The sequence below is a fragment of the Penicillium pulvis genome, assembly GCF_028828015.1.
Source record: "Penicillium pulvis strain IBT 33274 chromosome Unknown contig_5_segment0_segment0, whole genome shotgun sequence".
Lineage (NCBI taxonomy): Eukaryota > Fungi > Ascomycota > Eurotiomycetes > Eurotiales > Aspergillaceae > Penicillium > Penicillium pulvis.
The window spans coordinates 1,296,726-1,324,642 of record NW_026643078.1 but is presented as its reverse complement, the minus strand read 5'-3'; the positions used below and the strand labels follow the sequence as shown (position 1 = coordinate 1,324,642).

The window sequence follows — 27,917 nt, the reverse complement described above, 5'->3', positions numbered from 1 at the left end:
TTCATTTGGGGAAGGGCGGGGGTGGGGGGTGTTGTAATTCCATCTTCTACCGCCTCGCTGATCAGGTGTCACCTACGCTACATTTACATCGAACTCTCGGTTTTAATCCGGTCGACCTGCAAGATTCCAATTTTGAAAGCTCTAGAGCGATGTATACAGGCTCATTTTCTCTTTTAGCACTCATAGAATTTAAAAGTTGGAACCAATCAATGTCTAGCACTTGAGTGCCTGTTCGGCCAAAGATTCCACATGTGCACATGTGACAATCAAGTGATGCCACTCTATAAAATGTGGATTTAATACCTATGTATATGTAAGTATGTACAGGGATTGTGTCATAAGAACATTCAAGAACCGCCCATTCTATCACATAGTACTAGGGTTGATTCAATGTTAAAATACATGTCCCAGTCGCCTTGATTCACATATAGATCTACCCTGTCCACACATGTGCACGCAGATGTCCTTTGAAGTATGTATGATCTTCCTGCTTACAATACTTACAAAATTCCATGCTGGCTATATTCAACATTCACTGCAAGGCTCAAATCGTTATGAATGCGTCAATATTCTCACGTACCACCACCCAGACTATGTAATCAAATGTTCCAAGTGTGTATTGATATATATAGTTGGGATTTCTAGGAGGGATGCTATCCTTCTTAGCTACACGGCGGTCTTTTAAGGGCTTTAAATGTTTCAAGCCCTTGGGATACATACGGACGTGCGTGATTGGAGACGGAGACCTGTCTGAACCAGATGTCAGAGTTAGCTTAGTGGTCTCCACAAAATCTGGGTATGGAGAGAATTGGAGTTGTCATTCATTTGAATAAAGCTCCCTAAAATTATACTGCGATCATTTACATGAGCAACATTTTATAACCTATCATACGGTGCAGTTAGTAGATTTTCTGGATTTGAAATTGGTTTGCTCTCGTACTCAAAGTGCGGAGCTCTAAGACTCTTGATAACAAAGACCGAGTAGAATAATAGGCAACGGAGTGTGGCTATCTGAAATGCAGCTCACCAAACATACACCAATCCCTTATAGGTCGAGTGAAAAGTATGGTGTGATATTTCCGGACTTTATGCAGACAACTGCAAGTAATCCTGACGACCACAAAAAGCAAAATTATAGCCGCAGTTGCTCTACGCGGACTCGGAAAATAGAGGTTCCCAGGAAGCTTCTGATTTTATAAAAACGCCCAGTTGGATATTACCTCGCCAATCAGTTTTGTATCGGGATAGCGAGGTTCCTTTTCAGAAACCATTAACTAGTTAATGCACATGTGATCTGAAGAGGCAACATATTCCCTCTGAAAGAACATAGATCTATGGGTCTACCTCTGCCCTCTTACCTCTTTACCTTTCAAGAGATACAAGAAACACAGAGTTTTATACCACCACCCTTCCTAGCGAACAGCTTATATTCAATGTGATATATAGACCAGCGGATAGGGAACCCGCCATTAGACCCATCATTTAGCTCATAGCAATGTGTGCACATATGGATGTTTATCACATAAACACTGTGAGCCCCTATAGACATGGCCAAGTACGTTGCTAACATTGCGTTAAGCTCGGAAATGATTCAACATAGACTAAATATTTCGACTCGTTTGATTACAGCCTAACTTAGCTATAATTCCGAGGACATTTAACAATTATCATATTTAGTCCTTCTACAAAGGGAAAGAGGCATGTATATACTACAGTACAAAGCGAGCAACTAGTTAAGCGAGAAGAAGACATGGACAAGGAGATTCAATAGCTGGTCAAATTTCAAGGCCCCTCAAGCTGAACTCGTCATATTTGGGCTAGCTACCGTGGCTGGAGGTTCCAATTTCGTCTCAAACTCCAGTACTTTTGACACAAAGATATAGCCGTAGAGCCCATACCCACCGGAGACACATGTGCAGATAGTTCCTGCATAAGAAACCGAGCAATGATGAGCTTTAATCATTGAAAACGCGTACCATTGTTTAACACGCGACCCGAAAAGATCAGTAGTGATGATGGTAGGAATTTTTGTGTTCTTGCAAATAGCTTGCGTGGGGTACGGGTGTGATCATTGCCTACTTCTCTTCATCGGTCTCAAGCTTCAGCTCTTCCATCATTCCCTCGAGATCGCGCGCTGCGTGGTCAAGATATCCCTTCCCGTCTTCCGTAAAAAGCGCGATTGGGTTGTTCAAGTTCTCATCAGTGACGTCCACCCCTACCCCCTGTTAGCACCATTCAACTATACCCATCAATCATATAGACACGGCCTTTGCCTCGGGATCCTGGGCTCTCTTGAACAACGTCGTCTGGGGCTTGAAAGTGACCGTACACCCATAAGAACGCCGTGAGGTGGAGAGAGAGGCGATGAGGAAAATCCAGTGAGGCAGCGGATAGGGTCCAGTAGGCTGAAAGTTTCGACGGGGGGCCATGCCTGGAACCTAGCAGCAAAGACTAGTTTAGCTTATACTAGCGTCTGTTGACTTAGTCCTGATCTAGATTAGAGCCATCGCTTAGATTGAAAATTTTTCATATCTTGTTTCTGATCGTTAAAATGTTTACTGTACTCAGGGAAAATTCAGGCACTAGTTTCTTGAGCAAATTTAATTCCGCCCCAGCCGTTCATTCCCCACAAAAGATCCCTTACGATTTTCGGTTCGGCTTCAGGGTCCCAACAAAGTTAAAGGCCCCACTAGGTAGTCAAGCTTGCGGTTGGCGAAGGTTTCTCTTCCACGTCCTTATTTAATTGAATCATTTATTGCATAGACCCCTACAAGCCTTTGGACCCCAAATACAATTTATCACACCATGCCGCCATCGTCTAAATCCGCTCAGCACTGGCCAGGAGGAGTACCCTCTTCAATCCAACCACACCCAGAAACAGACTTGTCTCACGATTATGCCAAAGAGGAGGTCAAGGGCTGGCTACTCTTTGTACAAGAGAGTTGGGTTTCTGTAGTAGATGCAGGCGCTACCTCGGACGTGGGATATGAGCTAAAGCACCGGCGGCAACTGGTTGAGAAGTGGGCTTCAGCTACGCAGGAATTTCGTGCTGTGAATCCAACTTCTTAAATCTTTCAAAGTCTTCTAAACTGACTATTCTCCCCTAGTCGTATCAAATACGTGCTCCCGTCGGACTACCAGGTACAGAAGTGCCAAAATCTCGAAATGAACCTGATAAAGGTCTTCGATATCCAGCTGAAGCATTAGAACGTGTTTATGAAACTCTTTAACCGACTAATTGTCAAGGGCTGAATTGTCTTACGCCTGTTGACAAGTCCAATCCCATGAATCACGCGCGATGGGTGAAATTTCTTATACTTCTGTATAACTATGGTATCGATGTTGGACACTGTCTACACACCAATTACATACCATCAGAGGTTATTTTTAATCCAGCAACCACTAGCACTGCTAATCGCTCAGTGGAGGATTATCTATGCTGGGCCCACCTTGAAACTGCAGACTTCACGTCTATTTATCTTACGCATACTGGCACTGTACTCTATTATGCATATCCTGGCCCATATTTGTTAGTTGATGAAGAGGGTCTGAAGAGTGGGCGCCTGACTATGGCCTAGTATGAAATCAATAGGACCGCGAAGGAATCTATTCTCATCCGCCCGTTCAACATGAAACTTCCATACCTGCGCGCTTTTGTGGAGGGCTCAGTTTTCAGTTGAGAATGTTGAAGGTGCTCATGAACAACAAAATCAGCCATGAGTATCTTTTGCACTACCAAGGCAGACCAAAAAAAAAAAAAAAAAAAAAAAAAACTAATTCAAGTAGCTCAAAAGGAGGCTTTGAAGAGATTGCTAGCCACCCAATTTCCCACACCACCAGTTTAAACCCCTTGCTCCGCGCGAATGTCCATGAGTCTGCTAGCTCCAAATGAAGAGGTTTGTTACGATGCCTCCTTTGAAGGTCGGGAGAAGACGATCTCAATTGAACACGCGGCAGAGTAAGATCGGTGAGTTTTTCGTTGAATTTATCGAGTCTTCCAATCAATCTATCCCCGACCGATGATGTCCCTCATCTGAAGAGTCGTACACCCGTCGAGCCACGAACTATTTCGAGAGAACGAAACGAAATACAAAGTACTTTGTTAATAGCGGAATGACGTGGGTCGACAAGTTAGGCGGAGATTCAGATCGCCCGGCGCCGATCTGTCGGAATGGCTTTATCTTGATTTACGGGATACCCCAAGACATACTGTAAAGAGCAACCAAAACCAGCATGGTATCTTACAATCTTCTGATCTAAGCAGAGAGATCCTTTCATGGAGGTTTGCGATTTGTGACTCGTAGCAAATCCGCACTCTACAACCGAGGTCAAAGAGCAAACAACGTTGATTGAGCTCTTCTATTCCACCACCGCATAGAGTAGTTCTATTTCGGGAAGGAAACTGTATATCCGCCTACGCCTAGTTTCATTGCCACTGGACTGGTCCTGCTCTATCTGCCAATCGTTTAGAACCTAGTGAAGAAAATGAAACTTGAACTGATACGCAGGCAGCTGCACTATTCGTATCCACTAACGTAACACTCCTGACCTGATATCAGGTATCCGTGAATCTAGTAAGGGCGACAATGACCACGGGATATATTTTACAAATAGACATACATAGATATTATGTATTATCCGAAGGTATCAGTGCTTATAAAAGTGAGCGCGTCGATCAAGGTTCGCCAAGCGTAGTTATCTGGGCTATATCAGTTTTAATCTCAGGGCACTCTCAGCATTTCTGTCTCCCAAGGCAGATTCCAAGCCATACTCGCCGACCGTGCGCAAGTCCAACTTCTGACTGGCTGATCGCTAGATAACCGATTCGTAATACCGGCGTTAGACCCGTACATCCGGACAACAGGAAGCACTCATAACTCATTTTTCCAAGGATCGCCGATTTGACCGGGTTTAATGAGGGAAAAACATAGCCCCAGCGATAACGACCAGTCCCACGATTGAGAGCATGAGAGGGAGTGCACTACGGGCTCGTAGTGGACGAGGCCCAACGGCGACGTAAAATAACGGGGTTCGGTGATCCGAATCAATAGCAAAAATGCCTCAATTGCGACGTGCAGGGGGATGAGGGGGCGAGAAAAGAGAAATTGAGATGCCAGGTGGGAGGGGGAATTGGGGGGCTGTATACAACCACGCACAGGCACGCACGGAGACCGGTGGCGCTAAACCAAAAATAATGAGACTAAACCTAAGAGAGTAATTCGTAGTCCCCCTCCGATATGGTGTAGTGGCTAACATCGTCGTCTCTCACACGACAGCCGGGGGTTCGATTCCCCCTATCGGAGATTCATTTTGGTCTTTTTCCAAACATTAATTTTTGCTTCTTTTCTCACCCGTGCCCAGGTGTAGGTAGGTGCATCCAACACCTTTTTGTAATTCAAATCAAATTTTTGAATATCCTTTATTTCTTCCCATGGCCTTGGCTTTATCGTTTTTCACATTTTTATTCTTTAATCAACAGACGTAATAGCACAACACCCGAAAATCCATGCTTACATATGTATTTTGCACCCAGACACCGTTGATTAACAATGTAGACGGAGGCAACACAACACCCCTTAGTCAAGTCTTCCTTCTCCTTTGATCCATTTTTCGACGATGTACAGTCAGCATAGGCAAAGGAGGCCCATATCCCCACAGCAAATCTTCTTCACGAATACGCAGGCGAGGTTTGTTGCGATCGCGAGGACTCTCTTCAAGGTCAGGGTTTTCCTCGGGGTCATGGTAGAGGGGTTCAGGATCAAGTGCACCATGAGCAAAATACATATGCTGATATAGATGATGAACCTGAGGCTCCACTGGAGCTGGTTCATGTGCATGGTGGTAATGATGCTGGTTCTGCCTCGTTGGGGCTAGCGGTATCATATGCCGCCTGGCCCCAGGCGGGATGACGTGGTTGCCGTGATATATAGGCGAGTTTTGGTGCTGCTCATGTTCATTTGTCGAGCCTGGATGTGTATGGGGAGGATTTGCATGGGCATGTCGCAGTGCATGTGTCGGATTGGTGTTATGAAAGGGGCAGCCTGCCTTTGGTGGTTTGGGTTGAACATCGGCGTTCCTTTTGGTTTTCAAGTGATTAGAGACAATTAAATTAATTGTAAGATCATTCAAGCAGGATCTTGCACGTACTGTTCATGGTTGGCGTGCTCGCGTTGGGCAGGGTGACGATCCTTATCTTGGGGATTGAGCTGGCGAGGGTGCCGATGCTTTTCAGTTTGCCCTACAGCAAGATCTGCGAATCGATGCTCACAAAGTGTATGGGAACCATCGCTTGTGTTGATAGTCCTAGCATGTCCATGGAAGAGGTCATGTTGACAGCGGTGGGGCAGAATCTCCGGCAGGATATGGTGGGTATGATGCACGCTTCCTGGGATATGATGACCCTGAAGTGGATGAAACATAACGTAAACTTAGACGAAAGGCTCGGTGATCAACTCTACGAGGTCGTACTTGTCAAATGTGACGCGTGTAGATATGGGGTTGGTTCAGGAAAAAGGCCTTTGATATATGCTTCCTTGGGTCATGCTCATCTCTTTGATTGAACTCAACAACTGAGACCGTTCCAGGCTCGTGTAACACTAAATGCAGTTTGCATTTCGTTGGATGCCCAAGTGTCCAGTAGTAAACCAAATTCAGGTGGTAAGGTGCTGTAAGTAGACGGGGACCTGCAGACCCAAGTGACACCTGGGCACCTAGGCAGTGCCCTCTTTGTTCAATATTTGCCTCACATGAAAATCTTAGCTACTTGGTCTCGAATTGTACATGAAACATAATTGAAGAGTCAAGTCTCAGAATTCTCTACTCCCAAGGAATCCACATATTGTCATTGCTTCTCCATATCAAGGATGTGACCTGACGAGGTGGGAAGCCGGCTGCTGTGGTTCATGGAAGGGGTGTATTTCTGGACCCATTCTGTCAGGATTGTGAGGAAGGTTTCACATACAGCCTTCACGGCGTTGTCACGAGAGGCGCCACAGCTCTCAATGTAGACTAGTGGCGCATGTCAGCCCGGTTCAATATATGCGGCTATACAGGGCAATGGTACAATTGAAGGGGATGGAACTTACATTTGACCTTCGGTTCTGTACCCGAGCCTCTAATGGTGAAGCGCACCCCTCCATCCAGCCATAGGGTCAGCATCTGACTGGTGGAATCTTCAGGCAGATCGGGTTTATTATCCGAAGAGGCGGAGTCAAATCCTTGTGTCAGGTCTCTCCAACGGAGGATCTTGAAGGGGCCCAAAGTCTTGCTGGCGAGGAAGGGGCCACTTCGAATGCCACGAAACAGCTCAACCGTCAGATGTGGGCTAGGGGAACGAAAGTAGTTGTTCAATGTCTCGTGGTGACCGAATTTCCCGAACAGCTGCTGAAGTTTCGCCTGCGCGGTCAACCCTTGAGATCTCCATTTGGCATATGCCACTAAAAAGACGGCAGCAGCTGTAATACCATCCTTATCATAGCAGACTGAAGGGAACATGTAACCAAGGGCTTCCTCGTAGGCAAACGGCACGGTCTTTCCAGTGCGTTCAAGGTCTCGGGCAACATTGCCCATCCATTTGAAACCAGTCAATGTCTCTTGGAACTGAGCTCCTTTGGACTTGGCCATTTTTTCCAGCATGCCACTGGATACGGTTGTCGTCAACAATGTAGCCTGTGACAGACCTTCGCTGTTCAAGGAATCAAGGACATGAGATCCCAAAAGAACGCCCATGTGGTTACCAGTGAAGAGAAACCATTCGCCACTATTCATGTAAGCCAAGGCTTATCTATGAGGATTAAATGAGACACTAACTTCACCTTCTCCGCCGCTGCAAACCGATCTGCATCGGGGTCATTGGCAATGATCAGAGTTCTCCCTTCTTGATCCGCGGTTTGTATGGCAAGATCAAGAGCCCCGGCTTCTTCGGGGTTGGGAAATTTGACCGTGGGGAACTCAGGATCCGGTACTGACTGAAGAGGAACAGATAAGAAGTCGTGTACCGCCAGCGATTTGCAAACGTCTGGAAGTACTAGACCTCCAACGCCATGAAGAGGCGTATAAACAAATGAGCTGAGATCTTTCCAGCCTGGAATTGTCGAAAGCTTTTCAATAGTCAGCTTTATGATCTGGAACCCTGGTGTCTACTAACCGCGTGTTCTTTGACCCGCGCCCTGTAGGAAAGAATGATATTTTCGTAGGCGTCGGCATGCAAGTATTTGCCAGGCTGCAGTTCATCCCATGCACCCGGCCACGGCTCAAGGCTATCACGAATAGACTGTGCTATTTCTCCGTCTTCGGGTCGATTGATTTGGGCACCATTGCTAGAATAACTGAGCAGGGCGAAGTCAGCTCATACAACAGAGTAGGTACCTGGGAACGATAATAAAGAGGTCCTTACACCTTGTAACCTAAATAAAAATCAGCAGTATTTCATTGGAGATGACATAAAGACACATACCGTTGTCTTGAGGCGGATTCTTCCAGGTCATTTGTTAGTATTGCTGTTATTCGGGTACTCTTTTCTTGACGTACATGGCTCGCGGTAACCATTATACCCGCCGCGGCTTTGAATTGGTTGATACCAAAAGGAACCATTGGGGTAGGCGAGCATTGGGAAAAGAAGTAGACGGGGATCTGCAATGCAATGAAGGCATTGGCAGCAAGCTCAGCGAATCTGCGAGAGTTATGGCGCGCATCATATCCAATGACAACGCCGTTAGCGGCAATCTCAGGCCGTTGAGTTCGGATATACTTGGCCAATCCCTGAGAAGCTTGAATAACTATCAAGGAATTCATGCAGGAGAACCCCGCCGCCATACGGCCTCGTAAGCCTGCCGTGCCAAATTCAATGCCTAGAAACCACAGTCAGCTTTTCGACTCAAGATTACTATAAGTATAGCCCCACGTACGGTTCCGTAGGCATAACTCCAGTGCGGTCTCGTCATTGGTATCCCGAAGGTGCTCTATTTCTGCGCGAGTCCTGGGATCCTATATCCGGGATACCCGTTAGGTTGATGGTCAGGCCACGCCGCCACGAGCATAGTCATCAGCTATTTACCTGGTCCCACTGGAGCCATGTCTCGACTAGCGATGACAGTGATTTCTAAACAGGTCAGACTGGCATAGATCTTCTTAAGCCTGGAGGAATGTACCTGATCCATTTCGTGCGATTATGAAGTGTTCCAAGGTTCAAGTTGCTGCCTCTGTAATTGTAATCACGGGAGTTCCGTGGAAAGACCGCGGTTGATCCCTCCCCGCTTGTTGATCCACCTCCTTGATACATTGTTGCCTTCCCAACCTTTTTTTTTTTTCTGTTTCAGATGCATACTTCGAGCGGCTGTGACGATCATACGATGTATTGAACTTCTCATATATCATTCCCGTCTTTTCCCCCGACCGAACTTCCCCGCACTCTTCTCCAACTCACCGCATCTTCCCACGATGGAGAAACCCGCTCCCCGACCGTCCCGGAAGGACACTCTGTTGAGTCGCCGGTACATTGAGGGCTTGATTGCGGAAGGGAAACATGTCATAATCTACGAGAACTCTGTTCTCAAGGTAGATGCTTTCCTCAAATTTCACCCTGGCGGTGAAAAGCCGATCAAACACATGGTCGGTAGGGACGCGACAGATGAAATCAATGCGTATGGCTCCGACTTCAAATCTTTGTTCCCGACCTTTGCTAATTGTATGGCTTCCCTCTAGTTTGCATTCAAAAGAAGCCCGAGAGCGCATGCCCGCCTATCAGATCGGTCGAGTCGAAGGGGTCTGGACAAACTTTCTCCCCCCGATTCAAGGCGGCAAGTTCCGCCTATGCACTGAAGATTCGTGCTCGAGCGAGGAGGATATGACAAGTCAGGACAATTCGAGCCAAGATGGTTCCGTTCCACCTTCTCCGATCTTCGATGCCGTCGACTCCAAATCTGTAACCCGCCGAAATAAGTCCTCACGAGGCACAGACACCGACGCTTCCACGCCGGCGGAGGCAGAGACAGCTTCGCAGCACAGGCCAGCTTTCCTCGATGCTCGAACACGTGAGGAAATTGTGTTCGATACCGCAAAATATCCCTCGTTAGACCAGGCAAACCAAGAAAGCATCAGACGGAAATACCGCGAGCTGTACGTGCGCATGCAGGACGATGGACTATTCAACTGCAATTACTTCTGTTACTTCATCGAGTGTTGTCGGTACACTCTCTTCGCCACTCTAGCCTACGTATTTCTTCGTCTTGGTTGGTGGGCGACTTCTGCATTTTTCCTCGGGTGCTTCTGGCACCAGCTTGTGTTCACTGCCCATGATGCTGGCCATATGGGTATCACCCACAATTTCCACGTGGACACGGTGATTGGAATCATCATTGCTGATTTCATGGGTGGATTGAGTCTGGGCTGGTGGAAACGGAGTCACAATGTCCACCATATCGTCACCAATGAGCCGGAGCATGACCCAGATATCGAGCACATTCCCTTCTTTGCCATCTCACACCGCTTCCTCGACAGCCTTAACAGCACTTACTATGACCGCAACATGACTTTCGATGCGTTCTCTAAGATTATGGTCAAAGTCCAGAACTATAGTTACTACCCTATTATGATGTTGGCCCGCTTCAACCTCTACCGATTAAGTTACGAGTACTTGTTGAAGGGCCAAGCCCCGCGAAAAGGACCAGCCTGGTGGCATATATGGCTTGAGTTTGCTGGCCAGGCTTTCTTTTGGTATTGGTTCGTCTACGGCGTTATGTACAAGACCATCCCCGACTGGCAAAGTCGACTAGTCTTCTTGTTGGTTTCTCACGTCGTGTCCTCGCCTCTGCACGTCCAAATCACGCTCTCTCATTTCGCTATGTCTACCGCTGACATGGGTGTTCATGAATCATTCCCCCAGAAGATGTTGCGAACAACTATGGATGTTGATTGTCCTACCTGGCTGGACTTCTTCCACGGTGGTCTGCAGTTCCAGGCCATCCACCACCTGTACCCTCGCATGCCCCGCCACAATCTGCGCCATGCTCAGAAGTACGTTCTGGAGTTCTGCAAGGAGACTGGTATCCCTTACGCCATCTTTACTTTTTATGATGGAAACAAGGAGGTCATCGGCCGGCTCGGTGACGTGGCGAAGCAGGTTCGCCTTATGGAGGAGTGCCGCAAGTCAATTGCGACAGAGGGCGTCTTTTCGCACCACCACTAATGTGATCATGACTTTCCTTGTGCCGTTTGTTTCTAGATCTTATGTACCCACGAGCGAATTGATATTTCCGATTTTTTCTGCAACATTGCTGTACATCTCCATAGTATTAGACTACCCGGACTTCTCACCTGAATAGGGAGCTTATGTCTCGATGAACACTGAACCCCTACAGTAGATGCTAGCCAAACCTTGTAGCATGACCATTTGGTATTTCTAGTATTTGCATAGATTGCGTTTGATGTCAGATAGTCTGTATTGACATTCATCCCGGCAAGCCGCCTCCACGCGCAATCTTCTTTGCCCGCTGCTGGCGCCTATTATGATTAGCCCTGCTGGCTTTGTTCTCCTCCTTCCTCCTGTTTGCTGCCGGTGTACTCTGCTGCCCTTCGCCCCCAGGTTGAGATGGTCCACCACCCCGTCCACCTCTTCCACCTCTTCCACGACCACGTCCACCTCTACCTCTATCATGTGCGTGTCCCCCACGACCCGAAGGACCAGACGACTCCCCCTCGGTAGAGTCTTCATCATCCCCAGTACGCGGCTTCCGATATGACGTAGAAGAGAGAGTCGGCTGGTTCAGCGATCCACCAGTGGAACCACCCAACTCATCAGCAAGTCGGTTTTCAAGTTTGGTGAGACGTTTTGGATCCCGGACCAGCATAACAGCCCAGCCCTCGATAGCCTCGTCCACCATGTTAGTCTCACGCTTTAGCTGTGCGCGAGGCTGCGAGCGACGCGTTACAGCGTCACGGGAGAAGAGCGCCGGGTTGGCCTTGTAAGCGCGGAGAAGTATCATGTCGAGATTATCTGTGGTTGCACGCTGGTTTCGCGCCTCGGTGTCGGCGTCTGCATCGACACCGGCTGTTACGGCATCGACTGTGCCGCCGACGTCTGCGACGTCGTATGTGTCGTCGCGCTCGTCTTCGTCTGAGTCGAATGCTGCCAGTGCGGATAGAATGGCTGCTTTGTTGGTTGCGTGTTGACTTCGGTCTGCTAGGACTTCATCTGCGGTGAGATCAGGGTCTGCGCGGCCGAAGCGTAGTTTGCCCTTGGACTCCCCTGAGAGGCTTAGTTCTGCGATGTCGACGTCTTCATCGAAGACGTTCCTGCGTTCAGGTATTGAGTGCAGCGGTGGCGAGTACATTGCTGGAGGTGTTGGGCGAGGTGCTAAGTGGTCGTGCTCTGGTTCCGCTAGGGGTGCGAGTTGCTCGGATCTATCCAAGCCTTGGAGCTCTGGGGAAAGTGAGTCGTCCAGGAGGTGGGCAATCACTTCTTCGGGGTTGTCGTTGTAGACATCTAAGAGCCTTAGCACGAAGGCGGAGCCCAAGTCTGGGAAGAGGTCTTGGACCTGCAGGACAAGGGACATCTTGTGTGCATGAAGCTCGTCATCTTGAATCTGTAGACCAGAAGATGGACCTTTTCCCTTGTCCACCTTCTTACGTCTTTGGTACCGGTGGTGCTTGTGTTTTGACTCTATCTGATAAACGCGAAGACTGGAGAGGAGGTCTTCTCCTCTTTTTTGGGGGTGGCTGTTGAGATACTTCTCAAGCCTTTGTAGCAAGTCAGAGCTACATATGAGATCTGAAAGGATTGTAGCCTCGTTTTTCATTTGGGTTGTGCCTACTCCTGCGGCGGACTTTAGGCTGAACAGCTGGTCCAGTAGTAACGACAAGTTGGTTGAGGATTCTTTCAATAATGAGACTAGGCCCACATAGAGATTGGCGACAAGAATCTTGCGAAGCTCATTTCGAGCTTTTGGTGACTGGTAGCTTTCTGCAAGTGTGTCCAGATAGTCGGAGCCTGCCATCAAGACCTGACCGCAAGATGGTAATACCGAAGCCAATATTGTCAATCGTCGAATGTCTGTGATGGTATCGGCTACTGACGAAGTGCTTGCTGAAGACAGTTGATCCATAATAGAGGATTTGGCTTTCTCTATGCTAGATGATATCTTGTCATGATGCAAGTTCCATGCTTCTGATAAAGATGTCTTCAATGCCGTGCTCGACGAATAACAGCAGCACATATTACCAAGAAGTCTCCAATCAAAGAGTTCAGCTGGAGGATTTGAAAGAGTCAAGATATAACGCCTTGTAGTTAGAAAGCAAAGTTTCCGAAGCTTTCGAGCTTTGGGTCCAGACTGCAGACCCTGGTCCCCTGCTGCGACATGTTGATAGAAAGACTCCAGAAACGAGACAGCCGGAAGATCATCGGCAGCAGCAAGCTGAAATTTCTGATCATTGGCATTCAGACGGATGCTCAGCAGCATCATCCATGCATCCAGGCATGCTTCCCAGTCATTAGATGGGATGCTCCTCCGGACTGCGGGGGAGGGTACCGGGGCCAATGGTGGGAACCCCGTCATTTTAGGATGCGCTAAAAAGAAAATGAAGAGAAAAAAGGAATTCGGCTCCGATAAAGAGTGAATAGAAAAAAGAAAACAGGATAGCTAACAAACAAAGTGACCATCAAATAAGCTACGTCGTGTAGATAGAACTGCATTTGGTCCCCGACGTGGATGAGTCAGCAGCATACCCGATCGGGACTAGCGTTGCGATAGCCGAAGCACGAAGCGTTTTCCCACTAAAAATGTTCACATTTCTCGCTCCACACCCACAATCTCCATCGGCCATCATCACATTACCGAGCCCAGCAGTTCAGGTCTTGATTGGCAATTAGCTTCTTTCAACAACCACAAAAATCTCAAGATGTCTTTCCAGAAGCCTGAGAAGGAGTTCGGCGAGGGCCCTGTACGTGAAATCTCATCCTCTATCATCTCCCACTATCTATGTGCCGCCACCACCTTCCTCGCCGTCGCAAAGTACATTGTGCAATGCGCCGGCGGAAAACCCTCTCTCTCCTTTTTAACATTTGGCTATCATACCTATTCATGTCTGTGTGCAATTGCTAATGCCCCTTATAGAAGGTCCACAAGATCCGCATCACCCTCACCTCCCGCAAGGTTGCCTCCCTCGAGAAGGTCTGCCAGGAGCTGATCGACCGTGCTCGCTCCAAGTCCCTCCAGGTCAAGGGCCCCGTCCGTCTGCCCACCAAGACCCTGAACATCTCCACCCGTAAGACCCCCAACGGTGAGGGTTCCAAGACTTGGGACAAGTTCGAGATGCGCATCCACAAGCGCCTGATTGAGTGAGTTTTTCCGGATATATCTAAATACCTACGGCGTGCGGCGTCTCCGTGCGCTGTATTGGTTACCATGGTGAACATTTACTGATCCTGTCACAGCCTGCTCGCCCCCACCGAGACCGTCAAGCAGATCATCATCAACATCGAGGCCGGTGTTGAGGTCGAGGTTACCATTGCTGCTTAAATGCACTACCCTAAGTAGTTCTTGCAATGGATCAGGGAGGGTTTTTGGACCGGCTGCTCTGTCATATCGAGTCTTTGGTTGCGGAACAGTTGGTTGTCCGCTTTTGAGCCTGAGAAGGACTTCGTGGTGGATACCCGCTTTACCTGAAATACAAAAAAATGGAAACATCTTGAGAAAGAACTTTGTGCCTGCAGATCCTGGATCTGAAATTGTAGAATTGTAAAGTAATCATACCGTGGTAAGCGTAATAAAATGATGCCTTGGAACACCGAACACGCCATTTTGCAGGAGGTACCTAAACACTGAAACCAAGTTTGTACCCATAAGAATCAAATGACAGAAGCCGGCAAGTCATGGATATGCACCTTGAAAACAAACAAAGAGAAAAGAAAGAAAAAGAAGAAGCGTCTCGAGTTCCCCGATAATATCAATGGAGGAAATCAATAACAAGCTCAGAAATCAAAACTGATCCATTCTCTCTTGGGTGGCACCGCCGGAATAATGCCATCCTTGAAGTATCCATTCGCAAGGAAGAATTGATACATCTCAATGACCTCTGGTGTATACTCATCTTCTTTCCCTTGAGAATCACGTAGAGTAGCTGCATCAGGCGGTCCATCAGGGAAATTAATACGAACCAGAGTCTTGGGGTCTTGCGGGTGTTCATAGCAAGGGTAATTGTTAACGTATCGCACGGGTCGGCCTTTCCATGCAGTGAGCCTATTAGAGCCAGGATCACGTCTGGTTTCACCCTGCAGTCGTGGCAGCGGGTTCAACTCATTAGGGTCATCGATTTGCATGAATGCAGGCGGGCCAGCATCGACATTTGCTACCGGTAACCCTTGAGGAGCTGCAGGCTGACCAAAGGGAGCAGGAGCAGCTTGCGGGGCTCCAAATGGGTTTGCCGCGGCGGGTGGTTGGCCAAACGGATTTGGATTAGCCTGCTGGGGTTGACCGAATGGTGTTGGATTTTGGGAAGGCTGGCCAAAGCCACTTGTGCCTGATGGCTGGCCAAACCCAGATGGCGCAGCGGCTTGTTGTGTGGCTACCTGACCGAATGGTGAAGGATTTGCGGCTGTAGCAGGTTGCTGGGCTGGCGGCTGTCCGAATGCAGAGGGGTTGGCGTTCTGGTTGACCGTGCCGAACGGAGATGCTGCAGCACCACCGAAGGGTGCTGGGCCCGACGGCTGGCCAAATCCTGATTGACCGAACGCAGGCTGGGTGTTGCCAGGTTGTGCTGGCTGGCCGAATGCCGGCTTTCCGAAGGCACCCTGTCCTCCCATGGCTGAGGGTTGACCGAAGGGAGATGGCTTTTGGCCAAGGCTGGATGGTTGTCCGAAGGCAGACGGCTGGCCGAGGGAAGCAGTTTGCCCGAAAGCTGATGGTTGGCCGAAGGCTTGCGATGAGGAATTACCTCCGAGTGTTGATGGCTGGCCAAAGGCTGTCGATGAGGAATTGCCTCCGAGTGTTGATGGCTGGCCAAAGGCTGTCGATGAGGAATTGCCTCCGAATGCTGATGGTTGGCCAAAGGTTGTCGATGAAGAACTACCTCCGAATGCATTGGTGGGAGCGGGGGTGGATGATTGGCCGAAAGCAGGTGATACCTGGTTCGCATTGGAGTCAGTGTTGCCATTGACGATGTCGATTCGGTTCGGATGTTCTTTAGCTCCATCAGTGATGTACTGGATGGCGCCGTTGATATCACTCAACGCCAATTCCATCTGTTTCGCTGATTCCGCATACAGAGCCTCGGCCTCCTGCATAGCCTGATTCATGTTGCCTGCTGCTGCTGCTTGGTAGTGGCGAAGTCGCATCTCTTCCATGCTCTGCTCTCGTTGGGGACCACCGAATAGCTGCCGTGGAAGGTCTCGCAAAGGTGCGTATGCAGAGAATATCCATTCTGGGCGACCTTTACCAACAGTCAGGTCGAGCTTAATGTCGCTGGCATTCAAGTTGTAACTTATATCAAGTTAGTCGCTAAGTCATTGTGAATACTTGGCTTTGAGTACTTACTCTGTTGATTGTTGGGTCTGTCGCGAGCCTTGATCTACCACACGTTGCGAGTTAGCGCCTGAGCCCTTCTTGGAGGGAAATTTGATTCGAGTGGATGTTCCAAGGGGAATTATGGGTTTGCGGGAAGTTGATGGTTGAAGCATCATTTCTGGAGGAGACATAGATGATTCGGGGTTGCTGGGATGTGCAGAGAGAATAGGGGACAAAATCAATGTGGAAACGCAATGAAAGGGGAAGTTTGAGATAGCAAATCCATTTATGAATGTTTGCATGCTGCCATTTTAGCAGCAAATTCACTTACTACCAAAGCCACCAGCGGCGAGAGCACCAAACCGGTTCCCCGACGAACCGTTTGTATTGCGGCCAGGGTGCTCGAACTTGCAGCGGTCTGAACAATTATTAGCCATTAAGCCAGATTCTTATCAGTCCTTACTTACCACCAAATTTGCAGCGACCCTGCTGGAAGAAAGCGCAGATGGTCATTCTGGACTATGACCGCATTGACACTTCAGGGCTGCTTTGGCGCGGTTGTGATAGCCCCAATTCAAGGCGACGCAGTGGACAGGCAATTGCAGGTCTATTTCGCTGTAAGTTGATGTGAAAGTAATCTGAATCAATCAACCAGTATTGAGTGAGCTGAAAGATGTATTGCAAGCTGTAGAGGAAGAGTACAACGCGTATGATAGAAACTGAAGCTGTTTTCCGCGAATTGTGAAGTTGATCTCTTATCGAGTGCCTTATCGGTTATCGGCCCCTCGACTCGATATATGAGATGAAATGAACTTTGAATTCATACAAAGTCTAGTCAAATCACTTCAAATGTTGCGGAATTACTTTGCAATAAACTAATTACTGAGATACAGAGTAACCTGAGTAATTCAAAGGGTACCCAGCCACCTGAGCAGCACATTTTGATAGCGGCCCCAGGGACTCCCGAGGTCAGGATATATATACCTCCGAAGTCCACCTGCACTTGGGCAATCCGGAGTCATGGCAAGCATACTTACCTAGGTAGTTGAAACCCAAGCTTGGGAAAGGACAGGAACTCCCGAGATCATGCATTAGAGAATACAAGACTGTTGGGCCACCAATGTAGACAAGACTGGACGTGGCATGTGTCACGGGTACCTTGAAATGGCTTCATTAGGTATACACAGGTGTCAGGCCCCCTTGGAGCCAGTGCACTCTCCAGAAAGAAAACAATAGATTCTATTTTTAAGCCCGAACTCCTTTAAATTGTCCATTTTGCTATCATTAAAATCATTCCAAGAGGTTACCACCCGTTTGTGTGTACCGCATGCTTTGGCGTAGATCATCCCAGTTAAGTCCGTCCACCTTTTTCCCGCCCAATGCTTCCAGCTCTGCCGACAGACCGTCAACTCTGCCTGTTGCCAATCGCCGCATCATCAAAGTATCTTTGGCACCGGGGAGTGTGCTGGCACTCCCACGGAGCAAAGCCTCCTCAAACCATTCCTCCTCATCTTCATCTAGCGGCAGCCCAACCAATTCCATCGCACGCTTACTGCGTGTTTGACCAGCTGCAGTTTTGTGAATGAACTCAACCAGCTGCACAAAGTAATTGCGACGCTTGATTTCATCATATTTCCGTGAGAAGAATAATGCTTCAGTGATACTTGAGCGACAGAGGGTCTCGTAGAAGGATCTTTGCACCTTTTCGGTTGCAAGAGGCGGTGCAGCATTCAGGTAGTATGCGATCGCAAGACCATTGTCGTGTTTAGGGAGTTGGGAGAGAGTGAGGACATAGAGAATCTCGTCGGGAAAGGTGGGAATGAGGGAAGGTTCGGCCAAGTACTCGATTGCGCGCTGTTGCATGTTAGCGATAGCTATGCAGCTCCGGCGGGGGAACATACCCGAAATTCAAGACGATCCATATGCCATAGACCTTCAATAAAAAGACGGTATTTCTCGGGCAAGTGACATGAGCGTGCAAATTGGCCAGCTGCATCTGGCGCAGCTCGACAGTCCTTGAGAATGTAATAGATCAAGGCTTGCTTGTGATGGATATCCAATTCAGAGGAGACGATGTGATCAATAAGTGAGCGCAAGTCGGCGTTGGTCTTTGGAGGATAGACTTTGGTCACTATATAGAGCTTTGTGGTCAGTGACAGGAATCACGACAGGGCTACCAAGTTGTTCGTACCTCCTTTGATACCAACCAGTGCCAACAGCCGATCGGCGAAGAGATGGTTCTCTAGCGCACGGCGATTGGAGTTGATCAGCTCGACTACCTTAGCATCATAATGATATTTCTTGTTGAAAGCAAAAATCTGGTTAAAATCCTCCCACTGCGCCATGATTGGGAGCTTGGGGTATTGTAGAAATAGAGTATGTGAATGAAGTGCTCCGTAGCAAAGCGGTGTAATCTTGGTAATGAATTTGGTAATGTCGCGGTAAAATCCTGGCGGTGAGAGTTGTGTTGTGGCAGAACCATGAAGCTATCCCTATTTGGGCGGGAGGTAAACAACCCACTTTCTTAAGGTTCCCGCAGCTTGCTGCGTCTATCTTTCATCATCTTTCCCCCGCCATCCCCGCGCGCCCATGAAGCAAGCGCTTCAACTGACTTGCGCATAATGGCTTCACTTACACAGGGTCGGCCCTCTCGCCGCTCAGCTTCCCGCAGGAGTTACGCTATCGAAGAGACGTCCGAATCAGAGGATGCTGGCAATGTGACACCCACGGCTTCGACGCATGATGATGACGATGAGGAAGAGGAAGAGGAGGATTACACCCCAGTCCCCAGGAAGACAAAACGAGTGTCGCGGAGCCATGTCAAGGCTGAGCCATCGACGCCCTCTACTGCGCGGCCGGCGCGCAAATCTCGGCCATCGGTGGCAGACGACTCAGACGCATCGCAGGTCACCGACACGGACGAAAACGACGAAAATGATGAAGGAGCCAGCCTGGTATCTGTGGAGGCTGATCCCGAATCTCCTTCCAATAACGCAGCATTGAAGAGAAAGAGTATTGAGGCTGTGGACGCGGATCCCAATTCGCCGTCCAACCAGGCGGCATTGAAAAGACATAGTATGTCTCATCCCCGCAAGAGCCGTGGCTCAACTACGTCTATGTCGGTCAAGGGCTCACTTCCCACTCCAGAGCCATCCGCATCGCCAGAACCTGAAGCGCGAGCTCATCGGGAAAGTGTACCGCCTCTGTCCGACATTACCGAATCCGCCGTCAACCAGTCCCCATCGAAACAGCCGGAAGAGCCCAAATCCCAGGTCTCTTACATCAATCCCAACTCTACAGTATTGGAAAAGCCTATGGATATAGTCATGAAATCGAGAAATGTGGCTGCTCCAGCCCCGGAGGAGCCTGCAGAGGCCAAGCCTCGGATGATCATCCAGAATTTGATTTTGACCAACTTCAAGAGTTATGCTGGACAGCAGATTGTTGGTCCATTCCATGCATCCTTCTCATCCGTGGTTGGACCAAACGGATCGGGAAAGTCCAACGTTATTGATTCCCTTCTTTTTGTGTTTGGCTTCCGTGCTAGCAAGATGCGACAGGGCAAAATCTCGGCCTTGATTCACAATTCAGCTCAGCACCCCAACCTACCTTTCTGCGAAGTAGAGGTCCACTTCGAGCAAGTTCTCGACCTGCCAGACGGCGGCCACGAAGTCATCCCAGATTCCCACTTGGTTATTTCTCGACGCGCATTCAAGAACAACAGCAGCAAATACTACATGAACAAAAAGGAGACAAACTTTACTGCGGTCACCACCTTCCTCCGTGACCGCGGCATTGATCTTGATCACAAGCGGTTCTTGATCTTACAAGGTGAAGTCGAGTCCATTGCCCAGATGAAAGCGAAAGCCACCGGCGAGCATGACGAAGGTCTTCTCGAATATCTGGAAGACATCATTGGAACTTCAAAGTACAAGACTCCGATCGACGAGGCAGCCACCGAGTTGGAGTCTATGAACGACGTGTGCGCGGAGAAGAACAATCGAGTGCAACACGTCGAGAAAGAGAAGACTGCGCTCGAGGACAAGAAGAACAAGGCTCTGGCGTACATTCGAGACGAAAACGAGTTATCTGAAAAGCAATCAGCGCTCTACCAGATCTACATCGATGAGTGTGCAGATAATGTCCGCGTCACCGAGGAAGCAATCCTCCAGATGCAGGAGCTCTTAAACATGGAGCTCGAGAAGCACGAAGGAAACGAATCGGGCATCAAGGAACTTGAGAAAGCCTACAAGCGTGGAGTCCGGGAATACGAGACCATGGAGAAAGAAGCGCAGGGCTTGCTAAAGGAAATGGCCAAGTACGACAAGGAATCAGTCAAATTCGAGGAGAAGAAAAAATTCTTGGTTGGCAAGCAGAAGAAGCTCGAAAAGACCATGCAAACAAGCCGTCTGGCTGCTTCTGAGTGTCAGAGTTTGGTCGAAAAGTTCAGTGACGACATCGAGAAAAAGACTAGAGAGACTACTGAGTTCGAAAAGGAGATGAAGTCAGAGGAGGAAGAGCTGAACTCTATTCGTGAAAGTCTCAAAGGAAAGACTCAAGGCCTCTCTGACCAAATCGCCACGAAACAGAAGTCTCTCGAGCCTTGGAACGAGAAGATCAACAAGAAGCAATCTGCCGTCGCTGTCGCCCAGAGTGAGCTGGATATTCTTCGCGAGCGGAGCAATGCTGGTGCCGTTCTGCTCGAGGAAGCACATGGCAAGATCGCCTCCATCGAGGAGACGTTGCAGAGCAAGCAAACCGATCTTGAGGAACGTCAAGCTCAAAAGGAAACCCTGGAAGGCGAGGTGGAGAAGCTGAAGCACGACCTGAAAAAGTACGTCGCCCGTGAACCCGAGGTTCGTTCGCATGTCTCAAGTGCTCGTCAGAAGGCAGACGAAGCACGAGTCAGCCTTGCAAGTACCCAGAACCGTGGAAGTGTTTTGACAGGATTGATGCGACTCAAGGAATCTGGTCGCATTGATGGATTTCACGGCCGTCTGGGTAACTTGGGTACTATCGATGAGAAGTATGATGTCGCCATTTCTACCGCCTGCCCAGCTCTCGACAATATGGTCGTGGAGACCGTGGAGGTCGGCCAACACTGTATCGATTATCTGCGCAAGAACAACCTTGGTCGCGCCAACTTCATTCTCCTGGACCGTTTGCCTCGCCGTGATATGTCCTCCATTTACACACCGGAAAGCGTTCCCCGGCTCTTTGACCTTGTTCAGCCCAAGGACCCGAAGTTTGCACCAGCTTTTTACAGTGTCATGCAGAACACATTGGTTGCCAAGGACCTTGAACAAGCAAACCGTATCGCTTATGGTGCTCGACGTTGGCGTGTAGTCACATTGGATGGACAACTCATTGACGTGTCTGGAACAATGAGTGGTGGTGGTACTCGTGTCGCACGGGGTGGTATGTCCTCAAAGCAAGTCGCAGATACCACCAAGGAACAGGTCACCCGCCTGGAAGCAGACCTCGAGGAGTTGGAACGTAAATTCCAAGCCTTCTCGGAAAAGCAGAGAAATGTTGAATCTCAGATTCGTGAGAAGTCTGACGAGATCCCGCGGGTCGAGACCAAGATTCAGAAGATCCTGATCGAGATCGACAGTTCTAAGCGCAGCCTTGCAGATGCTCAGCGACGAGTGAAAGAGATTAGTGCGGAGCACAAACCATCCAAGACCGATGCCACACAGGCGACTACTCTCGAAAAGCAAATCGAAGCCATTAATGACGAGATCGAAGATCTGAACAGTCAGAAGAGTGGTATCGAGGAAGAGATCCAGACCTTACAAAACAAGATCATGGAAGTCGGTGGTGTGCGTCTTCGTGGACAGAGAGCCAAGGTTGATGGCTTGAAGGAACAAATTGGCTTGTTGGCCGATGAAATTTCCAATGCCGAAGTACAAAAGTCTAAGAACGAGAAGCTTATCACAAAGCACTCCAAGGCTCGTGATGGAGCAGAAAAGGAGCTCAACCAAATCGCTGAAGACTTGGAAAAGCTAGAGGAGGATGTTGAAAAACAAGCAAATGATGCTTCTGGCTGGAGACAAAAGGCCGACGAGGCTGAATTGGTGAGCAAACCCGATATCATGACAAGGCCAGGACTGCGATGCTAACTTTTTAAAAGGCCCTTGAGACGAAGAAGGAAGAGCTTAAGGCTCTGAAGGATGAACTCGACGAGAAGGTGGCCGAGCTCAACGCGACACGGGCCACTGAGATCGAAATGCGCAACAAGCTGGAGGAGAACCAAAAGGCTCTCTCAGAAAACCAAAAGCGCAGTCGTTACTGGGAAGAGAAGCTTGCGAAGCTTTCCTTGCAGAACGTCAGTGACTTGGGTGAAGAGCAAGAATCTACTGAACTCCAGATGTACACCAAGGACGAGTTGGACGCGATGAACAAGGAGTCATTGAAAGCAGTCATTGTAGCATTGGAAGAGAAGGTTCAGAACGCCTCTGTTGATCTGGCTGTCATCGAAGAGTACCGTCGCCGCGCTGCTGAGCATGAATCGCGTTCTGCAGACTTGGCCACGGCTTTGGCATCCCGGGACGGCGCAAAGGCTCGCCTTGACGGTCTTCGGTCCGCTCGTTTGAATGGTTTCATGGAAGGATTCGGTATCATTTCTCTTCGTCTGAAGGAGATGTACCAGATGATCACCATGGGTGGTAATGCCGAGCTGGAGCTTGTTGACTCACTGGATCCTTTCTCAGAGGGTATTCTTTTCTCTGTCATGCCACCAAAGAAGAGTTGGAAGAACATTGGAAACCTGTCTGGTGGTGAGAAGACACTATCCAGTTTGGCCCTTGTGTTTGCGCTTCACCATTACAAGCCTACCCCACTTTACGTTATGGACGAGATTGATGCTGCCTTGGATTTCCGAAATGTGGGTATCTCATTCGTGTTGTTTACTGTATCGACGCTAATAGGGGTACTACAGGTTTCTATCGTTGCTTCTTATATCAAAGAGCGAACAAAGAATGCTCAGTTCATTGTCATTTCTTTGAGAAACAACATGGTAAGTTGCCGATGCTAGCCTCGGGATGAATTTTGAGCTAACACAATCTACAGTTCGAACTTGCTTCTAGGCTTGTCGGAGTTTACAAGGTCAACCATATGACCAAGAGTGTTACAATCGAGAACAGAGACTACATTGAGGGCCGGTAATGATAAAGGGTCAATATTGCATGGTTTCTTTGTGTTTTCCTCCGCATCCTTGGATGGTACCTGGCTGGATAGGGTTGCCTGCTCGTTTTGATGATATCATGGGCTTGGAGTATCTGGATCTTTGAATAAACTCTTTTTGTTCTATATTAATTTTGCGATTTTTCTTCTATATACATATTAAAACTCATTTTCGACCAATCACTCGAACTGACCTAGTAGTTCCGAGATTGAGCCCAGACTTAGTCGCGCTTGGGATTGTGGATGCTGTGAGAGTCGTGAACCAACCCCAAGACGAGAATACGTACTTGGCCTAAGCAATCGCTGAATTGATCGAAAGAGAAACCTAGGGGTCTGTTTATCCAGACCCCGGGACCACAGCCTGGAGTCCGTACTCTTAAACGGGTAATAGGGTAAAAAAAGCCTGAAGAATTTACCCCAACTTTACTCGCACAGATCACCGAACAAGCTTCAACCAGTCCCACTTCTCAATTTCCAAACTTCAATCATTAGCCCCCAGGCACCCCGTGTTACATTTTGTTTGCCGATCGAACATGTCTTGGTACTCAACCACGGAGCACGGATTCCCGATTCCAATATATGCCGCCCATACAATGCAGGATGCGGGGTAAAGCAAAGAAACTAACGGAAAACAAAATGATCCTGCCAATCCGCATCTCCAATACACGGAGACACAAGGGAACCCAAGTTGACGGACGTTACACCGAAGGGATCGGATCGGGGTTCTCTCCTGCCGGGGAATGTATAAGAATTGAGGAGGCGCAGTACATACAATATTTTATCTATTGAACACACCTTGCAGTATATGACCCCATAGTGAAATCAGACTTCAAGCTTGTCACACTCTTCACTATCGCCATAAATGCGGTGGAATCACAGCTTAGCCCCTTCGTTGGGTCTAATCCTACTAACCAGCACCGCCAAAGCCACGGTCGACCTCTCACAATACGTGAATGTGTTCATCGGCTCTGAAGGTCCAGATGGAACAGGGGCCGGCGGAGGCGATATTTTTGTGGGCGGTGCACGGCCGTTTGGTGTTGCGAAGGTGGGCATAGACTCGACGGCTGCGAATTGGACGACTGCTATTTTGAATGGAGGATGGACGCCCGATGGAAACGTTACGGGTATTAGTATGATGCATGAGAGTGGGACTGGGGGCGCACCCAAGTATGGACTGATTGCCCAGATGCCGTTGACGTCGGTTGAGGCGCCGGTCAATATCCTTGACAATCAGACTTATAGTCAGCCGAGGGTGAGTAGCGGATTCGCTCAAATATTCTCGGCTTGGACTGACATGATGATACCGCTAGATTGGAGATGATGAAGCTAGTGTGGGATATTATAAGACTCGACTGGAAAGTGGGGTGACTGTTGAGTTATCTGCTTCGCGTCATGCTGGAATTATGGAGTATTCGTTCCCGGATGGGGAGAAGCATGTTCTTGTTGATGTGTCTCATGTAGGTCATGGAGACCGGCTCAGCTTGAGGCATAGCTAATATCTTCAGTATCTACCTGGATCACCAGGTGACTCCGGAAGTCAATTTTATGTTGGTGGGGAGATTGAAATCGAAGATGACGGGAAATCATATAGTGGATATGGAACCTACATCGGCGGATGGAATAACGGCAAGCCACCAACCCAATATCAAGAGATAAATACTGACAGACAACAGGTGCTCCATTTACAGTCTTCTTCTATGGGGAGTTTTTCGAGACTCCAGACCAGGCACGCACATTTTCCGGCGTAAACACAGACCCAATTCCCAAGTATCAAAACCTGGCGAATGGTGGAATAAGCCAACCGACATACGGGAATCAGACCAAAAAAGCCAACTCGGGACCAATGAACAACCGCATCGGTGCATTGATGAGCTGGAGTTCCGGGTCGGCTTCAAGTGTTGTCTCCCGCGTGGGAATTTCCTCAATCTCTACCGCAAGAGCACGCTCCTACATCGAAAAAGAGATTCCATCTTGGACGTTGAATGACACTGTAGCTGACGGGGTCAAAGAGTGGAATAAGGATGTATTCAACAAGATTCAGGTTCCATTGGATGATTCGGCGAACATGACACATGTCAGGCTGCTGTATAGTTCTCTATACTTCATGCACTTGATGCCATCCGACCGGTCCGGCGAGAATCCTTTATGGGATTCTGGTGAGCCATTCTGGGATGACTTCTACACCATGTGTATGTGGACGGAAATCTCTTTCCCGATTATATTGGTCATACTAACCATGAATTCTACAGGGGATATCTTCCGCTGCACGGTCAGCTTCTATCACATCTTCCAACCAGAGTACTACGAGTCCATGATCCGAGCTCTGATCGACATCTGGAGGTACAAATACCAACCAGCCCTAGCCAACAATCAGTCCCCAATAAATCTCAGCTGACCACACACACAGACACCAGGGTTACATGCCAGACGGCCGCTCCGGAAACTGGAACGGCCTCGTCCAAGGCGGCTCAGACGCCGACAACGTTCTAGCAGACGCCTACGTGAAAGGCCTCCGCGGCTCAATAAACTGGACAGACGGCTACGCAGCAATGCTTAAAGACGCAGAAGTTACACCATACAACACATTCGACCCTACGGATTTCACCGCCAGTACAAAAGAAGGTCGTGGCGCACTAGACGACTGGAAAGAGCTTGGCTATGTATCGGAGGACCGCAACACGCGCAGCATTTCGCGGACGGTTGAGTATAGTTTGAATGATTTTGCGCTTAGTCAGGTTGCTAAGGGGGAGATGCCTAGTGATGTGCAGAAGTATTTGAACCGGTCGGCGGGGTGGCAGAATATTTGGGATAAGAGTGTGGAGAGTCTGAACTTCACGGGGTTTTTGGCGCCCAAGTTCTCAGATGGGACTTTCAATAGTACGGATTATGATCCGAGGTTGTGTGGGGGGTGTGAGTGGTCTTCGTATACTTATGAGGCTGTTCCGTGGGGTATGTATTACAGGCTGTGGATGGTGAACTGGAAGAGAAGCTGACGGAGACTCGATAGAATATTCGTTCGTTATTCCTCATGATGTTGAGAGTTTGATTGAGTTTATGGGAGGATCGGAGACGTTTGATTCGAGGCTTGACATGATGGTAAGATGATTTAGGTTGTGAGGTTGTGGTTGATCACTAATAGTGTTGTCTAGTTCAAACCAAACATGGCTATCCAAGATCTTGGTGACAACGGAGCTGGCATTACCACGTTGATGAACATCGGGTACGTTAAAGTGAGTTTATTTCGTTATATTCACTAACCAATCGAAAGAAACGAGCCCGATTTCGCTACACCCTACCTGTACAACTATATCAATAAGCAACACAAGAGTGTTGCACAGTCACGCAGCCTCGCTAACGAATAGTAAGTCCCGCAGTAAGCTCCAATACAGCGACTCATACTTAACCAATAACAGCTTCAAAGACGCCGCTTACGGCATACCCGGCAACAGCGACGCAGGAGCCATGAATTCCTGGCTTTTGTGGCAAATGCTTGGTATCTACCCCATCGTCACACAGCCCGTATACCTACTTTCTTCACCCTGGTTCCCAGATCTAAACATGACTATTAACGGGAACAAAACGCTCCGCATCTCCGCGACCGGGTTGGAAGACGGATTTTACGTGCAGAGCGTGAAGATCAACGGGGAAAAGTGGACCAAAAACTGGTTCGAGCACGAAGATATCATGACCAACGGCGGAAGAATCGAGTTCGATTTAGGTCAGGATGCGAAGATGTGGGAAAGTGGAGATGTGCCGCCTTCACCTGGACATGTGGAATTGAAATAGCCAGACCTCGACCCGGCTAGCTGAATCATTGCGAGAAGGGCGTGCGCTTGGCGGGGCATGCATACTGTAGAGGCAGCTTATCACAATAGATTCACTGTGCGATGTGCGTCATTTTTCGATCCTGAAGCATAAAAGTACATGCCCCGCATTCGATAGGTAACCCGGACCATCCGAGCCACATGCATGAATCGTAAGATTTCACATGTACCGATTCCTCGGGAATTGACCCGTCCAGGTTTGCCAGTGTCAATTCGGGGCCAGGAAACAGGATTGAGAGAATTGAGTTTTTCTTTGAGTTGGTGGCCAATAGCTGTTGTCAAATACGAGACTTTGCGACAGGGTTACAGGTTTGTACCCTTGGTGATGTAGATCGCTGCTCTTCCAGGCCGCCAAGGCCGACGTTTTCTTGACGTCAGAGCGGGATGAAATGAGGAGGTTGGAAGTGAGATT

The 27,917-nt window shown here is 48.7% G+C and overlaps 10 protein-coding genes across 10 annotated transcripts; 5 read left to right on the top strand and 5 right to left on the bottom strand.

Moving 5' to 3' along the window:
• Positions 1 to 2,075: 2,075 nt before the first annotated feature.
• N7503_007079 (bacteriodes thetaiotaomicron symbiotic chitinase) lies at positions 2,076 to 2,429 on the bottom strand (the record flags this gene model as incomplete). Its single annotated transcript, XM_057066626.1, has 2 exons — positions 2,076 to 2,222; positions 2,265 to 2,429. The coding sequence occupies 2 exons, from the start codon at positions 2,427 to 2,429 to the stop codon at positions 2,076 to 2,078; spliced, it is 312 nt and encodes a 103-aa protein (XP_056920307.1).
• A 376-nt stretch (positions 2,430 to 2,805) lies between these two features.
• Positions 2,806 to 3,069, top strand: N7503_007078 (uncharacterized protein; the record flags this gene model as incomplete). Its single annotated transcript, XM_057066625.1, has 1 exon — positions 2,806 to 3,069. The coding sequence occupies one exon, from the start codon at positions 2,806 to 2,808 to the stop codon at positions 3,067 to 3,069; it is 264 nt and encodes an 87-aa protein (XP_056920306.1).
• Positions 3,070 to 6,841: 3,772 nt separating this feature from the next.
• On the bottom strand, positions 6,842 to 9,158 carry N7503_007077 (phosphoribomutase PRM15; the record flags this gene model as incomplete). The annotated part of the gene is made up of 10 exons (XM_057066624.1): positions 6,842 to 7,008; positions 7,086 to 7,759; positions 7,810 to 8,099; positions 8,147 to 8,327; positions 8,396 to 8,405; positions 8,456 to 8,474; positions 8,530 to 8,849; positions 8,907 to 8,985; positions 9,056 to 9,100; positions 9,150 to 9,158. The coding sequence occupies 10 exons, from the start codon at positions 9,156 to 9,158 to the stop codon at positions 6,842 to 6,844; spliced, it is 1,794 nt and encodes a 597-aa protein (XP_056920305.1).
• Positions 9,159 to 9,438: 280 nt separating this feature from the next.
• On the top strand, positions 9,439 to 11,185 carry N7503_007076 (fatty acid desaturase; the record flags this gene model as incomplete). Its single annotated transcript, XM_057066623.1, has 2 exons — positions 9,439 to 9,641; positions 9,703 to 11,185. The coding sequence occupies 2 exons, from the start codon at positions 9,439 to 9,441 to the stop codon at positions 11,183 to 11,185; spliced, it is 1,686 nt and encodes a 561-aa protein (XP_056920304.1).
• Positions 11,186 to 11,447: 262 nt separating this feature from the next.
• Positions 11,448 to 13,550, bottom strand: N7503_007075 (ASCC2 family CUE domain-containing protein; the record flags this gene model as incomplete). Its single annotated transcript, XM_057066622.1, has 1 exon — positions 11,448 to 13,550. The coding sequence occupies one exon, from the start codon at positions 13,548 to 13,550 to the stop codon at positions 11,448 to 11,450; it is 2,103 nt and encodes a 700-aa protein (XP_056920303.1).
• Positions 13,551 to 13,893: 343 nt separating this feature from the next.
• On the top strand, positions 13,894 to 14,513 carry S10a (40S ribosomal protein uS10; the record flags this gene model as incomplete). The annotated part of the gene is made up of 3 exons (XM_057066621.1): positions 13,894 to 13,935; positions 14,109 to 14,332; positions 14,429 to 14,513. 3 exons carry the CDS (start codon positions 13,894 to 13,896, stop codon positions 14,511 to 14,513), a joined length of 351 nt encoding a protein of 116 aa, XP_056920302.1.
• A 452-nt stretch (positions 14,514 to 14,965) lies between these two features.
• Positions 14,966 to 17,009, bottom strand: N7503_007073 (FG-nucleoporin nup42; the record flags this gene model as incomplete). Its single annotated transcript, XM_057066620.1, has 4 exons — positions 14,966 to 16,472; positions 16,527 to 16,560; positions 16,828 to 16,914; positions 16,964 to 17,009. The coding sequence occupies 4 exons, from the start codon at positions 17,007 to 17,009 to the stop codon at positions 14,966 to 14,968; spliced, it is 1,674 nt and encodes a 557-aa protein (XP_056920301.1).
• A 735-nt stretch (positions 17,010 to 17,744) lies between these two features.
• Positions 17,745 to 18,886, bottom strand: N7503_007072 (ELYS family protein). The gene is made up of 3 exons (XM_057066619.1): positions 18,688 to 18,886; positions 18,398 to 18,627; positions 17,745 to 18,350 (listed from the first exon to the last, which is right to left on the bottom strand). Exons 1-3 carry the CDS (start codon positions 18,839 to 18,841, stop codon positions 17,787 to 17,789), a joined length of 948 nt encoding a protein of 315 aa, XP_056920300.1. The 5' UTR covers positions 18,842 to 18,886; the 3' UTR covers positions 17,745 to 17,786.
• Positions 18,887 to 19,117: 231 nt separating this feature from the next.
• smc4 (condensin subunit SMC4) lies at positions 19,118 to 23,663 on the top strand (the record flags this gene model as incomplete). The annotated part of the gene is made up of 4 exons (XM_057066618.1): positions 19,118 to 22,573; positions 22,630 to 23,382; positions 23,437 to 23,514; positions 23,568 to 23,663. 4 exons carry the CDS (start codon positions 19,118 to 19,120, stop codon positions 23,661 to 23,663), a joined length of 4,383 nt encoding a protein of 1,460 aa, XP_056920299.1.
• Positions 23,664 to 24,543: 880 nt separating this feature from the next.
• Positions 24,544 to 27,467, top strand: N7503_007070 (GH92 family glycosyl hydrolase; the record flags this gene model as incomplete). The annotated part of the gene is made up of 10 exons (XM_057066617.1): positions 24,544 to 24,933; positions 24,992 to 25,138; positions 25,187 to 25,271; positions 25,355 to 25,870; positions 25,931 to 26,021; positions 26,089 to 26,630; positions 26,689 to 26,777; positions 26,831 to 26,901; positions 26,950 to 27,042; positions 27,095 to 27,467. The coding sequence occupies 10 exons, from the start codon at positions 24,544 to 24,546 to the stop codon at positions 27,465 to 27,467; spliced, it is 2,397 nt and encodes a 798-aa protein (XP_056920298.1).
• Between the last annotated feature and the right edge of the window lie 450 nt (positions 27,468 to 27,917).